The sequence below is a fragment of the Lepisosteus oculatus genome, chromosome 15 (genome assembly GCF_040954835.1).
Source record: "Lepisosteus oculatus isolate fLepOcu1 chromosome 15, fLepOcu1.hap2, whole genome shotgun sequence".
In the NCBI taxonomy this organism is placed as follows: Eukaryota; Metazoa; Chordata; class Actinopteri; order Semionotiformes; family Lepisosteidae; genus Lepisosteus; species Lepisosteus oculatus.
Window position 1 is genome coordinate 14,264,798 of NC_090710.1, and position 16,214 is coordinate 14,281,011.

The window sequence follows — 16,214 nt, forward strand, 5'->3', positions numbered from 1 at the left end:
CTGTCAGAAGTATATTTTAATTCTTATGTGCTTAACCATTATAAATGAGAGAAAGGAGAAGTCAACATATAAGATCGAAAATGGAAAATAAAATAAATACAAGAAGGCTATCCAGAAAAAAAACTTATTTTGAAGACATACTTTTATTATACTTTTGATCATTATTTAATTTGAGTGAACTTTTGATTGGCCTATCCAGTACTTTATTTTCAGCCAGCACTGCAAAGTGAAGCCAGAAGAATCTCATAAATGTGAGTCATCCCCATTAGCAGCCAACGTAATTTTGGTAAATATGTTGAAATACTATGTGGGTGGTGGGATCCCATAGGAAAAGCATAGGGAACAGAAAGACCAGTGTTTCTATAATGGAGGATGTCTAATCATCCTACCTATTGGAATGTGTAGATGAAGTTTCTGGTCGGTTTAGATGACATTTACTTTGCAAGTTGATTTAAAATCTACATGGGCAAAGACCTTTCCAGCTCATCTTTTTGTTTAGGTGTCTTAGAATCCTTACCATGAGCAAAGGTCACATCCCAAGCATCTAATGTTTGTACAATGTAAAAGCAAGATACATGAAGGTCATCTTGATTATCAGTACTCCCTTTTATGCCTGGTCTGAAAAACATGGCAGCCAGGTTAAAAAAAAAATGATTTGAACAAAATGGCTAAGCCATGAAATCGGAGCTGAATTAAGTCCTGAACAAAGATGACTATAAGGGAATTTGATTTATGTTTTTAAAACTCTGTGGCATTGACAAGGTCAGTTCATTGCATTCCATAAAAACCAGCAGCACCATAAAAACAAGAAAAAAACATTCTGTATTGCTGTTGTTGCATGTCATCAATTAAAAATCAGTAACGTTTTCAAGATGAGCACCTCACATCTCACTGTCTTAAGGGGAAAGTCAGTGGATGTAATTAAGATGGAAATCAAAATGTTTTTTTTCTGCATCCTTATTGGAGAACAGAATTTCGTATGGCCTAGTAAAATTGTTTATAAACGGATTGATTTCCATGTTCCGAGGAATAGATTGTATTCCTGACACTGACAGCCAGATGGCTCCAAAGTGATAACAGAAATGTCATAATACTGCAGCTAAGTTTGGGATACTGTGTTCTGAATTCATGAAGCACAGCCAAAATAGGATTTTTTTTTGCCATAATTGGCTAAAAGAAGGTAGTGTAAGTTTGATCTTGGTACTTGAATGACTCACATTAAACAGCAGGCCAATAAAGGCCTGAGAGAAATTTCCTTTTGTGATGAGGCACCTTGGCAACATGTTTCCTTGGCAACATGATTGCCTGCTTGTGTGCAAGATTTGCTATACAGATGAGAAATTAGTTCTAAACATGGCACTTGAGTATGATCCTACTCTGATATTGTTTCAACAGGATAATCTTTAGGTTTCTTATTTTTGAGTGTCACTTTAGCCAGTTAAATGGACATAATCAAGTTTTTGTTGTGGCCTAGTTTGCTAGTCTTGCATATAAATATATATTGTACATCGCAAGAACAGTCTCCTCCTATAGCATTCTGTTATGAAATGCTGTATCCATATTTTTTGATTTAGTATTTTTTTACAACTTGAAAACTCAAGTCAGCACTGAATATAAATCCACCTGAAGAGATTTAGTCTGTTCTTTATGAAGGCATTGTTCTCTTGATAAGTGGGATTATGTGGTCCTTTTCTATTGTTTCTTATTTTTTTACTTAAAGCTAAATTACCTCATCACCTGTTCCCAATCAACTCTTTTACTAATGAGGTGATTTAGTGCTTATGAAAGAAAGTCACTTAAGCGATTCAATGGAATGTTTGTTTCGATTGAAAACTGTTTAGTAGATGTAAAACAGAGCATAGATAAGGGGTGAATGCTCCAATTAGGATGATGTAATTAGTGGAATACTACAGGGATCTGTACCTCCTAATTTATATTATAGATAGAAAATTCTGGCTGTAGTATAGTTAGTAAACTAATGAAATTTTGCAGATTATATCAATCTAGGGTGATAAACAAATGCTGTAGAAGACTTGTCAAATCCTTGGCATGTTACTTTTAACTTGATTAAGTGCAGAGCACAGAATGCAACTACAAAAACATACATTATACTGTAAATGTAAGATAAGTTTGAAGCAATGACTTGTGTAAACAGGTGTGTGTTTTTTCATCTACTGGACTAAAAGGGAAATCAATAGAAGTAAACATAGTTAGGATATACATAATTAAAAAGAATAGGAGGTACAATTTTACGGCAGAAGTTGTGGGAGTCTGAAATTAGCTGTCAAGTTATTGAAACCAGTATCCCGGAGTCCTTCAAGAAATGGCCGGACAAGAATGGCATCTAGGAAACCAAATGTGTTAGATAAACTGAGTGGCCTCCTTTCATTTTTAATCTTCTGTTCAGCTTCTTAGACTGATCGTCCTGCTGTGGTTTAAGAAATTCAGAAAGTCTTACATATTGCAGGTGTCTATAGGTTTATTATATAAATGTTTGTTGGATTATTGAAGCAGCGCGGCTCTGAGAGATAAACTGGAAATGATTCTGGGTTTTAGTTTAATGTGTGTTCTTAGTTAACTGATATAGTATTAACCCTTTAAAGGAAAAGTGTTGTTCTTTTACTCTTGGGTTACTGATATCATTGAGGTAACTTAGATGCAGTTATGTCATGCCTTTGTTTATTAGGAGCACATTCTGCCCTTGACTCATAAATGGGTGCGATTGAGTGAAATAAAGTATTATGTAAATTAAAATGTAGACTACAGTGACTATTTTTTTTAGCTTTACAAAGTGTTTTACAGTTATTGTTTGCCATTTTCAGAAAATGTGTTTTTTATTGTGTGAATATGAAATAAGATACAGAAATAGGCACTTCACATCCAGAAGAATTCACAATTATAAAAGCTGAAACATACTTTTTACGTATTTCCATTGTATGTCCTTTTTTACTTAAAAAAGGTCTTCTTTAGCTCAGCTGGCAAGACTCAGGTTCGAGCCAGTGCAGCGAGGCATGAACGAGGGTGGGAGCGGCGAGGGCACAAGCCCTAGAACCTGAATCCGTTACAATAACAAAAGGACAGACAATGAAATTTGGCTATTTCGAAGTCACAAATGTGAGATATAAAGTCGGAATTCTGAGTTGCTATGTCGCAATTCTGAGTTCCTATGTCGCAATTCTGAGATACCATAGCGCGTTTTTTTTGCTCCCTGGCAGAAACGGGCTTCCATATGCATGTGATCAATTTATGATTTATAGACACAGCTGCAAGCAGCAGTGGATCAGACATCCCACAGTGAGCATTTATTTTGCTTCTTCAGAGGTCAGGTTGGTTAGATTTTGTGCAACAGACCAGAATGAGCGAAACAAACTGGTACAAATCCTTCTCAAAATACATGGGCTAGAAGATATGTTTACCTTATGTTTTGTCAGTCTCATAAATACATTGCATTCATATGTTCAGATACTAGTTTACATACGTGTATTATTGTTATATCGTTATAATGTGAAAAAAATAGTTTATACTCAAAGATCCGTTGGCTGAAGACACGGCAAGCTGGATTGATCTGTGGTCCGAAATGCCATCGGCTTGCTCTGTGCAGGGAGTGTCCTGCGTATAGAGAGGAGAGGTAGAAAAGAGCCTTATCAGGCAACCCTACAAGGAAGTAGTATTGTACTGAATTCTGTCTTTACAAGTAGTATTTAAAGCAGTATGTGCACTGTTGTCTTCTTGGATCTGGCTGCAAGGTAGGTCAAAGAGAACTGGGTTAATCTCAGCTATAGCTTGGCACTAAATATGTAGGGGAAAAAAGTCCAAATTAGGAGATTAAAAGTACTATGGTACAGTATGAGTTTTAATTTTTAACTCATTGTACCAGGACACAGCCATAGTTACCCTCAAGTCATCTTTTGTTTGATTTGTATCACACAAAAGTGGAATGTTATCGAATTTTCTCAGATTGACATACAATTTCATTTTACATGTGACTTTGAAGAGAGAAAGTTAGTACCACAAGGCTTTTTTGTGAATGTTAATATTTAATAGATGATTTATATAAGTTCCTCTTTAGATAAAAAAAACAAACTTAAAATAAAGATGGGTCATAGGAATATACATGATATTCATTGGCATTCATTTCCCTGCCCCTGCTCTACATTAGTGCCAGTTGTTGGCAGAAAGCTGTGAGACTTGTCTTTATCATGTAAATTGCTCCTTTGTTTTTTGTCGATGGACCATAGATATCGCTGTAGCTACTGTATCCACAAGGGGAATTAGGGAGGAATCGCTGCAATATAGTGAACATTGTGAAAATACCTTTCCCCTAGAAGTTTTGTTGTTGTTTTTAAGTTAACAATACAGAAATGCAGAATAGAAATGTATACAAATAGTCCAGTTCAAGAAGTACTAAAGTCCATTAACTTAACGTCTGTGCTCTGCCAGTCCAGGTTTTCCCTAGTCCTTTAAAGATTCACTGAGCACCAGTATTTTAAGGTGCATAAACCACACTTTTGCCACAATACTGCAATATCTTTGAAATAATGTTTTTGATTTATAATATGCTCTTTTTGGTTTGTTTTTTACGAGTTGTTTTCTTGTTTACTTCCTCTGAGAACAATGATCACAAGTAATCTTAATTTATCATTTATATATAATAATTTACCTTATTATTATGATAATATATTAAAATGTATATATAAAGTTTCTTTGCAGTGCAAAGGAAAATTAAACTTCCAATCAAACAAACCCATCACTAAGCAACACCTGCTTTTTAATTTAGCTTATGGCAAAAATAAACGCTGCATTCATTCTAATGACTATTTATACACAATTACCAATAATTCTATATGCTTTATATAATTAAACAAATGATAATTCTGTTAATGTTATACAGTGTTGTGAAACAGTATCTTTTTTTAATACTGTAATCCACTGTGTACTTTTTATGTGTAAACATTGCGTTTAATGAAATTGTATCTAGTACAGTACGCACGCATTAGTGCAGGAAAGCACTAATGGGTTAATAAATATTTAATACTCTCCTGATTTGACTGACAACCGCACACTGCCGTGGTACTTAAAGGATTCACATCACCACCTGGCAACTTTACAGTGTAGTGCAGTCCTGTATCAGATAATCCAACCAAATAAAAACATCATAGTGCTGTGCTTTCTGTCATACTGAGGTATCTTGCCTGACATCTTGTGCATTCTAGGTTTCCGCATCTGTATGTGGGCGTGCTTTTAAAACCAAGAAGAGGAAGTACTTTACCAAAAATATTTATTGGAATGGACCTAAAAAGTGATTAACTTGAGCACTTATTTATGCAAGATATTGTTGTAGCAGCAAATATAGGGTATTGTTAGGGTATTATATATATAGGGTATTGTTCTTAGAAGTATTCTTTTTGAATTTCTATTTCTTTCCTTGATTTGGAAAATTACCTTGGCACTTTATAGATCCGGAGTAAGTTCCATAGGAATAGAGCAATAATGAACACTGACAATTGGACATCTGGACTTGATGCCCTCATTGAGGTCACCATCTAAGGAATATGCCATGTTGAGATGTATACATTATCCACTTAATGACATTTTGAACAATCACCAGCTCTGACAGCTCGACTTAAAATGCTGTGTATAACAGTTTGTGATGCTCTGAATACTCCTAGCAGCTTTAAAGCAGAAAGAAAATTGTCACTTTGACCATTGTTGTCCAACCTGCATCTGGAGCATTTTATCTGAAATTAACTGTATAGATAATTCAAAAGTATTTGATGAAGATAAATTGAAGATAAATTCAACAAAAGTAATACAGGGGTCCCTTGTATTACAAGAGATGGATTACAATAGTGAGTGTTACAGTCCATGTATTTTAACCATGTTTTGATTAATGTCTTTTGTAATCCCTGAGTAATCAACTATTTGTATCACGACAGATTGGTTCACATACATAATATATATATACTTTTGCTTGTTTTCCACATTGTTTCATTATGATAAAGTTCTAAATATATATTTAACATATTTTATATTATAAAGTTCAAATCCAAGCAAGTCTGTTACTTTTCTGTTTGATTTATAGCAGACTTTGGGTACTCCCTAAGTATTTGGTTGCATTCTCTTGTTTTTCAGTAACTTCAAATCAAATCACTAAATTGTTCCAGGAAATGCAAGATGTACATTAACAAACTGTGTTATGCAAAACGCAACAGCTACAGTAAATAAAGTTTTTGTTTTCCCTTTCTTGCTTCATTCTTCACATTTTGTAGAGAACAAAATAAGTTTGAGATTTATTGCTATTAGTTGTCTGTCAGAAAGGGTTTTTCTTTTTTGAAGTATTAAATGTGAATTTAAGAAAAGTCTCACTTTGTGGCCTTCAAAATGAGTTGATCTTCATTCATTTAGAAAGCCCTTAATAGGCTAATTGATTTCCAAAATCAATATTACAATGTGTGCAGATGTGCCTTCTTTTGATGTTTTACTTTTGTCCATATGTGCGTTTCATCTTGCTCGTTCCCCTTTCTCTGCTTATCTTATTGGGCAATTTGTCTTTTTGTGTTTCTCTTTTGAAGCAGAGAAGAATTTTGTATTATATTACTTATTTAGCTTTATTGCTTCAATGCTATTCATATCAGTACAAATAAGATGGTGTATTTGTGGGTAATTTTACAAATTCAAGTTCCTGTGCATAAAGCATCAATGCATAAATAATCTTAGGTCTTTTTATTCTTCTTTCTTGTTATAAGGATCTCATCCAACCATTTATTGAAATAAGGCAGAGTATTGGCTTCATCAGCATGGCTGAGAGTGTTCCAAACTGTTTTGGTTTTTACCAAATGAGCTTAAATGAAACTGCGGTTTTGCCAATTTTGATAACTTTTTCAAAAATGTAGCAAATTGGTACATTTTAAAGAAAGAAAAAAAGTATATTTATAGTGTTAAATATTTAAGAGTTTTTATATTTTGCAGAAACCCAGCTCCTCTGTAAGCATGAGAGCAATGTATATACATGTGATCAGTTGAAACTCTGAGCACAGATTGTCCCTGTATGCAGTAAAGGCTTCTACAAGTTCAATTAAAGCATAACATTCAGAAAGTAGTCAGTGGAAAAAGCATGTAATTGCTGTCTACTGAAACAATTTTAAGAAAACAATAATTGATCCGGTTTCTTAGTTAAATGGCTTTTAGTGTTTTAGGAACAAAAATAAACAGCTTAATTGATGCTTAATTAAAGCAGAGCTTTTAGTCTCTGAAAGATGAAAGCTCAGAAACCAGCAATGAGTCATAGGAAGCAAAGCAACCTTAAAACCCTTACATACTAATATATTGTTGCAAAGGTTTATTCCATGCTGAAAAGAGAAGAGAAGAAACAATGTTTCGGGTGTTGGTTGTTCACTGTCTTTTTGATGCTATGGTTTTGATGCTATGGTCAGCTTGTTTACAGAACTTGGATTAAGAAATGCCACATGGGTTTCTTTGTGTAATTGGTCTGATCTTGTGGAGGCTGATAATTTCCTTAGGACTGGTTTTCATCAATATTGTCAAGGTGTCCTGGTCTCTAGTGCCAATGATGGTGAAACTCTGGTTCTATAAGTAACTTATAAATATGGGGTAATCAAGTAAACACAACAGTTTTGAAATAATACAACCATTATCAGAAAGCTGCTTATTATTGGTTAGAGAATTGTGTAAACTGGGGGCCTATTCCAAAAGTACAGGAGCAAATATTTTATAGGGTAGCAGTTCATGGAGTGAATACCAACACAACAACAAAGAAACAATTCAGATGGACCAATTAACCAAAGCATGCCTTTGAAGGTGGGAGGAAACTGGTGCACCTTGGCTAAACCTGTATTAACATGTAGTCTACACAAAAGGTGCCACAGTCAGGATTAAGGACCCAGTACCCAAGAGCTGTGAGGGAGCAGCTTTAATCACCAAGCCACGTTTTACCTAGATTTCCAATTTTTCTCTTACTATTTTAAAACAGAAATCATTTCACATACTAGTTCTAGACATTTGCTATTGAACTTTAAATCACCCTCAATTTGTCATGGGGTTTGAAGGGTGCTTACAGTATTTACAGTACACTGCATTATAGGGAGTGCAATAAGCCTGCTCTTGATGGGTAAGACAGCTAAGGTATGCTGCTCTGTGTGTTCGCCAGTGGTATTTCTTAGTTGCTAGTGTCTTCATCACACATTAGTGCTTCTTATCAGGTTAGAAATGGCTGGTGAATGGTGCCTGGATCAACGACCCAGTCCACCAACAGATTCATACCAGGGGCATGGTGGCAAGAAGGATACCTATGGAGTTTGGGTCCTCTGTGTGGGGATTATTCACATCTAGTACTCAGGGGTGTGTCACCCGAACTCAGCATGAGGAGTGCTATGACAATGGCTCTCTGGCTTTATAGAATTGTTTTGTGGTATAATCATAATAGTAATAGTAATAAACACCTTTAATTTAATTTATATAGCTGTTTTTCCCAGACTGAGGATGCTGTACAGTATATAGTGTTAAAAAAGACCATAAGTAAAAGGAAAACAAATAGAGAAATACACTCAGGATGTTATGTAGGGCCATCCAAAACAGACCCTAGAAAAAGGTAAGTTTTGAGTTTGGATTTGAAGAGAGTCAAAGACTTTCTCTTGTAGAGTAGAGGAAGGGCATTCCATAACAAAGGGGTTTCGTGCTTGGAGTATCGAGGAGAGAGAGAAAGCTCATGCTGTTACCTTGTTCTGACAGTCAGTTCTCACAAGTGAGGTGTCCGGGTTAGTAATGAACTGGGACAAATCGACCTGGTGACTGCTTAATTGGTGGTAGTCACACGAAAAGGGGAGAATCTTCTATGCTCTCAGCATAGCGACTACTGCTAGATTCAGATGTGCCAATGAAAGTCCAGCCTTATTACCCTGGTGATCAGACGGATGTATGGTGGTAGGTAGCTGGTGGCAAGTCAGAATTCTGTCTTTAAGTACGAGCTCACTCTCTATGTATTTTCTTTCAGGAAAAAGTCCCAAGGTTTAGACAAGAAGTGTGGTAGCCATGTGGTTTTGTTGTCAGTCAGCCAAGTTAGTTCAGTGGAGAGAAGCAGAGTTAGAGTTGATGCTTGCTGGTCAAGAAGTTACCATGTGGAGTGGGTACCCACTTGCTGCAGGTCCCTGATTGATTTGTCATCTTTTTGAATCATTGATCATGCCCTGTGATTTTTTTTTAGGGAGTGTTGACTGGATTTGGACTGTCCGGGGAAAGATCCTTATTCAGATAACAAATTCATCTCCTATACTTTCCCACATGCAAGGACTATTAGATTACTCTGTAGCTGAGTTCACAGAGCTTTAAAAGCCTTAAAACTTATAACAAGATCCTGTCTGAAATATCTAACGTTATAGGCAGCCAATGTAGAGACTTAAGTTTTCTAAAAAAAATAGTGATGAGATTTCATTTTCTACTTCAATATTTCCACCACATTCCACTAGAGTGAATGGATGTTCAAATAAATTGTCTAATCCATGAAAGATCCTAACTAATAACCATGTTAGAGTCCAATGTGCTGTGGGGAAAGTGTTTTCTTCTTGCTTACTACCCGTATTCCAGTAGAGAATGTTTAGTGGTGAGGAAATCTGTTGTTGGCTTGTGTTTTTCATTAAATGTGATCCCCCAAGAAATCTCTCTAACACCATCTTGCATTTGTTCTTCCACCCTTGATATTTTTAGTTTGCCCTAAGGTTTTACACCACCACAATGTGGAAGGAGCCTAGTATATATTTTTTTAGTTTTTGTTTTTACATGTAGCAGCTGTAATAGAGTGCAAGGTTTTGTGTTTCTCTTCATTGGAAAAAGAAAATTTCTAGACAACACTTTTCTTTAAAAAGCCATTTTTAAAACATTTTTCATCCCCTAAATTACATATTTAGATAAACTTATTCTCAAAGCAGTGTATGAATCGTGCAGAATGAGTTTACTCATTAAAACATGCAGTCTGTCTCACCAACATGGGGATATGCATAGAATAATGATAATGAGTGTGCACATAGACAGCCTCTAGGAAAATACTTTAGCTTTTACAACAGCAAAATCAAACATTAAGCATGTATATTCATTAGATTTTGATCAAACTAGAGTCCTCGCACAATGTTTTGTTTGCTTATAATTTTCCCCTTATAATTTTACATGCACTATACTTCCTTAAAGGCTCTTAATAAAAGTTTGAAAGAAAAAACAGACTTAAGGAACCAAAACATTTGGTAATTCCACGTAATGTGATCTTTATTAAATGCATCACAGGTAGTAGTCAGAATGTTGAGACGAATAGAAAAAAGAGACTAAATGCCTTAGGGTAACTAGGTTGGTGAAGGTAAGAAATTAGGTTATATAAGAAATATTAAAATATTTCTAACATTTTTATATGCTTAATAATATGCTTAATAATTGTTACATTGATTTTTGTTTTTTTCCAAGTGATGCCTGCAGCAGCAGATGCATTCTAAAAGTCCATTTGCAGGGATAACACTCATGTGAATGCAGATCATTGGACATGTAGAGAATTCCCATGTTATAAAATTGCATGTTAGTATGTTTTCTAAACGGTTTGTATTACATTTAATGAGTATATATCAGACATCTTTTTATTATTTCACTTTTATATTGTTGTAATTGATATTCTAGAACAAAGCAGTGTGTTCCAATAAATGAAGCATTCTAAGCACCTTAATGAACTACGTTAAGGTAAATACAAAAGCAGTGTTCGTCCAGTGCCAGCAGATACACTCTTATGGAATAGCATTTTAAATTTTATAGTTTGTAACACATTACAAACATTACAAGCCATATCACCCTGCATCTCACAACCGGCAGCCCACTGAAGCTAAGCAGGTGTGAGCCTGTTCAGTACCTGGATAAGAGACCTCCTGGGAAAAACTAAGGTTGCTTCTGGAAGAGGTGTTAGTGGGGCCAGCAGGGGGCGCTCACCCTGCGGCTCATGTGGGTCCCAATGCCCCAGTGTAGTGACGGGGACACTATACTGTAAACAGGAGCCGTCCTTCGGATGAGACATAAAACTGAGGTCCTGACTCTCTGTGGTCATTAAAAATCCCAGGGTGTTTCTCGAAAAGAGTAGGGGTGTAACCCTGGCATCCTGACCAAATTTCCCCATTGGCCATTATCAATCATGGCCTCCTAACAATCCCCCTCTGTGAATTGGCTTCATTACTCTGCTCTCCTCCCCACTGATAGCTGATGTGTGGTGAGCGTTCTGGCACACTATGGCTGCCGTCGCATCATCCAGGTGGATGCTGCACATTGGTGGTGGTGGAGGGGATCCCCATTACCTGTAAAGCGCTTTGAGTGGAGTGTCCAGAAAAGCGCTATATAAGTATAAGCAATTATTATTATAATTATGTTTTTATTTGCATATTTTTTGTAGATGTTAATCCATTATGAACTGTTTGTTCCATTTGGTAGCACAGCAGAAATCCAATCAAATTCAGAATATTCCAGTTTAACATTTCAAATTATCCAGAAAATAATTTGACGTTTGCTCCCAAGGCTATAATTAAGACAGGTGTCTCCACCTTGTGAATGAAGAGGATGAAAAGACCAAACAAAAGGGCAGTGTAAAAACATTCTTTGGGTGTGAGGGCTTGTTGAATGTGGAAAGGTCTGCTGGTCCCTTTGTGTTTACTTGTGTAGCCCTGGTATGGAATGTTTGTGGAACTAGATATTGATATCCTACAGGACAAAAATAATAGAAGTGGGTGTGTCTTTATCCTGCTGTAATTCTTTATCCCGTTGAAAATGACTGAGAGAGAGATCCATTTGTACCAGCTGGGAAACTATAATCGGGCATTTTTCTTTTTTTTTAGGGCAGCCTGAAGAGTAGCCACCAGATTTCACCACAGGAATTCCTGCATGAGCTAAAGTCAGGTGCAGCAGATGAGAGGCTCTTTGGCTGCCTTGACTCCCTGCGTGTGTCTTTGACCAGCAATCCTGTCAGGTAATTATAGTGCCCCAACAGAGCAAAGTGAAACCTTTAAGTGAAATGCATCTACAGAAGCTGTGGCCGTATAGTTTCTGCTTTATGATGATTTGCTAATAGATGTCTCTTACCCCCCTTGTGTCAGGCTAATGTAAACGACAAGCTGGGTTTCATTAATATTTATTAAGAAGACACAAGTGCTTCAGGTTATGTTACAGAGCTTTTTAATTGTTTGATGCCTATCCTAACAATTAGCCTGCTGTTCTTCGACTCTCTAACACAAACATGACATGGGAGCTGGGGAGTAGTGATAAATAATTTTAAATAATTAAACCTTTTGGTACAGTGACTACCTTAATTTAACATTTGTTGTTTTTAAATGAAGTTCATACAGCGAAGGGAGCTTCAGGCTGTAGAGGAGAAGACATTGTATTTTAAACCCCACAGATTATAAATAGAAGCTCTTTTTTTTTTTTGCTTTGTCCTTGCCCTGTCCTTGGATTCTGTCACATTTATTATTTTAATCAATTTCTGTTGAAGTGCAGATTTTACTGTGGTCTCCTATGTCAAACCAGGAGAATTAGTATATCTGCAGACAATACATGGCACTGATAATAAATACAGACTGTTGTGAAAATCAGATTTAGAAGAACTTATTAAACAGACAAAACATTGATTTATTAAAATTAAAGGCCTCGCATTGAAATGTTTTCTATTACAGACTTCCATTTTTTTGCCCTCATGTAAACTAGAGATATAATCAAAAGAAAAATATCACACAAGAAATTTGTATTGTATTGTTTTAAGGTATGCTATGAATCAAGACAAGCGTTGTGTATATAATTTTTGAAAGGAAGTGCTTTGTGTTTCTTTTTGAGTGAAGGGAAAGGGAAATGGTAAGACTGAATCAATATTTAGAACATCCAATTAAGAAAACAGAAGAAATACTTTGTTGAAGCACAGTAAAGTCTTTATTTTCATAATTTATTAAATGTCATGATTTCTATTAGCTGCTGTATGTTGTATTGATATATGTGCTCATTAAATCTGAGTATTTTCAAAGAGGAACAACCTATGAATTAAGGTTCAGTTGTTCTCGTGAAGTTGCATACAGAGCGTTTTATGAGGCATTGTCACTTTTTAATTTGCTTTTAGCAAGGTTACACCTAGTTAATGTTATATCAGAAGCGACTGTTAACTCCATTTCCATGAAAGACTATTTTAAACTCCAGAAATAGATATTACAAATGTCATCTACTTGATAGTCATTGTGGTTAATGAATATATATATAAATATCCATAACAAATCAAATCATATCAAAGCCAAGCCTTGCTCTGAAAATGTGGACTGTGCAATTCATATTATTAAAAATACTTTAAGCTTTGAAATATAACATTACCTCCAAATAATGGAGTGACAGTTTCTCTGATTTTTCTGTTCATGACATAGTATTTATGCAAATGTGTTCATAGCTAAAATGATACCTGTAAACTGTGTAGGCATGAAGTTTGATGCTGTCATGCCATGTGTTAAAAACCCCAGGTACTAGACTGTCATCCTGTTTCCAATTTTCCTTGAGCCATGAAAGCTCGATTTTAATCTTATCTGGCATTTAATGAGCCTTTTGCAACTTTTCAGTGTTTAGCGAAAGATACAGTTGTGAGAAAAAGTTTGTGAACCCTTAGGAATTATATGTATTTCTGCATGAATGGCTCCTACAATGTGATCTGATCTTCATCTAAGTCATAATAATAAATAGAGACAGTCTTATTTAACAAATACCACACACAGCATTTTACATGGCCATATCTTTATTGAACAAATGGTTTAAGCAATCAAGGTCATTGATAGAAAAAGTATGTGATCCCTTATAGTTAGTAACTAGTGGAACGTCCTTTATGGGTAATAACCACAACCAAACGCTTTCTGTAGCTGCAAAGGAACAAGTAATAAGTTTATTCCATACTAAAAAGAGAAGAAAGGAAACACAACGTTTCAGCTGTGGAGCCTTCTTTGGGTTTAAGAGAGGGCAGTCAGCAAAGATAATATACTGTAGCATGGGAAAACAAAAGCCAGGAGAGAAGAGGAGGCAGGAGCAGGGGAGAGGCAGAGTGGCCAATCAAGTGGTGCGAGGTCGAGAGAGGTAAGGAGAGGTATGAAATGAAACCTCCAAATGAATAGAGAAAATTAGAAGAAAACAAATCTGTTGTTGAGAAAAGGGGAAAGGTGTGAGCTAAGTTTCATGATTAATTTTAGTTTCTGATGTCTTTTTGTTATAGGAGTTAAGAAACCCTACTTTGAGAATGCAGACATATATCCAAAGGCATTATGATACAAAGCATAGAAGTACTCAGACTTGACTGGCAAAATGCATTCAGATAAAGTAGGAACAGTGAAGAAAAACTTAATTTATCACCATGAAATATTCACAAAGCGATCACAACAATCAGAATCCATTGTAAGGGCGGGTTTCAAAATAGCCCATGTCATAGCTAAGGCAGGGAAACCATTTATTGAAGGGCAGGATATAAAAACTTGTATTATGAAGGCTGCTGATGAACTATGTCCAGAAAAAGTTGCTTTGTTCGAGCAAATAAGTCTGTGAGCGAATACAGTTGGAAAACCCGATTATTCTGCACTGTATAATTCATCAGCAGGCTTTTTGCTATAAAAAAATACAATTATCTGAAGTAATGGATATTGTTGTGCAGACGATGAATTTTATCCGATCGTCCTCCCTTAATCATCATCAGTTTAAAAACTTCCTATCTGAAATTGAGAGTGAATATCCGGACATTCCGTACCACTGTGAGGATTGCTGGATCAACAAAGCTAAAGTGCCAAAGAGATTTTTTGAATGACGCACAGAAATTGATATTTTCGTGACTCAGAGGAAACGACCTATTAACGCCCTCTCTGACAGTGTTTGGTTATGGAAGCTGTCATTTCTTGTGGGTTTGACTGCACATATACGTAAGTGAAGTGAATGTGAAAATTCAGAGCGAACATTCTAACGTTTCAGGTTTGTTTACACGTGTAACAAAAATTAGTTCTTTTTGAAAAACAGGTGGGAGCTAACAGTTTTGTTCATTTTGCAGCTAGTACAGAAGATGTACAGAAATAAATGTACCGAAACTTTTCCGATTCTGTTTGCTTTAAAATTAACTGCGCATTTGAATCAGCAATTTCAGGACCGTTTTCAAGTTTTTCACAGTATCTCAGAGAACATAAGATTGTTCCAGAACCCTTTTGCAAGTGAAGCTGAGGATCTTCAGCCTGAGGTAATTGTAATTGAAGTAATTGACCTTGCTGCGAATGATGTGAATAGGGATCTGTTTAAGGAAAGGGATTTGTTAAACTTCTATAAATCACTGCCTAAAGAGAGTTTTAAGAACATTAGAAAATTTGCAAAGATGAAATATGTAACATCTAAATATCGAACATCACTCTCTGATGAGGACCTCAAGCAGAGTTTGATTCTGGGGGCGAAAAAGTTTGAACTAGAATTTGAGGACATTCTGTCACAGAAGCAATTCCAAATATTGCATTAAGTTTGTACACATGTATGTGAACATTTCTTTTAGTTCTATTTGTTCATTTGAATATTACAATATATGACATAAGGGTTTTCTTTAAATTTCTTATAAGTGTAAATTGTGTTGTTTATTATGTATTCCACCATCTTAAAATCTCCCCTCCCATTGTCTGGCCCTCCGGCCTTTCTTCCGAGCAAATGTGGCCCTCAAGGAAAAAAGGTTGCAGACCTCTGGTTTAAACCATTTGTTAAATAAAGATATGACAGTGTAAAATGTTGTGTGTGTTTGTTAAATAAGACTGTCTTGATTTAGATTTATGACTTAGAAGAAGATCACTTTTTAGGAGGCATTCATGCAGAAATCCAGATAATTCCAAAGGGTTCACAAATGGTTTCTCACAACTGTATAATCCTGAAACAGCTCTTAACGATAATTTACTGAAGATTTCTGACAATGTCACTTAATATTCTTCTATTCCTGAAGTGAAGTGCAACTTTTAATTCTATTAATCACAACATCCACCTGGAATACATGGAAAGGAAAATGGATATCTCAGCTTTCCTTTGTTGGTTTGGCTACTATTTTGCTATCAAGACCAAATTTGTTAATCTTTTCTGTTTTTAATCTGGTAATGTCCACTACAGGGTGCTGTTGTGTTTTGTGTTGGGTCCTTTATTTTGTAGTATCTGTATGTTGT

At 35.7% G+C, this 16,214-nt stretch overlaps 1 protein-coding gene across 5 annotated transcripts in view; it reads left to right on the forward strand.

Moving 5' to 3' along the window:
- Nucleotides 1–16,214, forward strand: part of LOC102697182 (protein diaphanous homolog 3) — a 461,123-nt gene that overhangs the window by 115,683 nt on the left and 329,226 nt on the right. For all 5 annotated transcript variants that reach the window (XM_069178992.1, XM_069178995.1, XM_069178996.1 and 2 more), the window contains one exon: nt 11,868–11,998. In XM_069178992.1, coding sequence (XP_069035093.1) covers nt 11,868–11,998 — 131 coding nt within the window. The remainder of the gene's footprint in view (nt 1–11,867; nt 11,999–16,214) is intronic.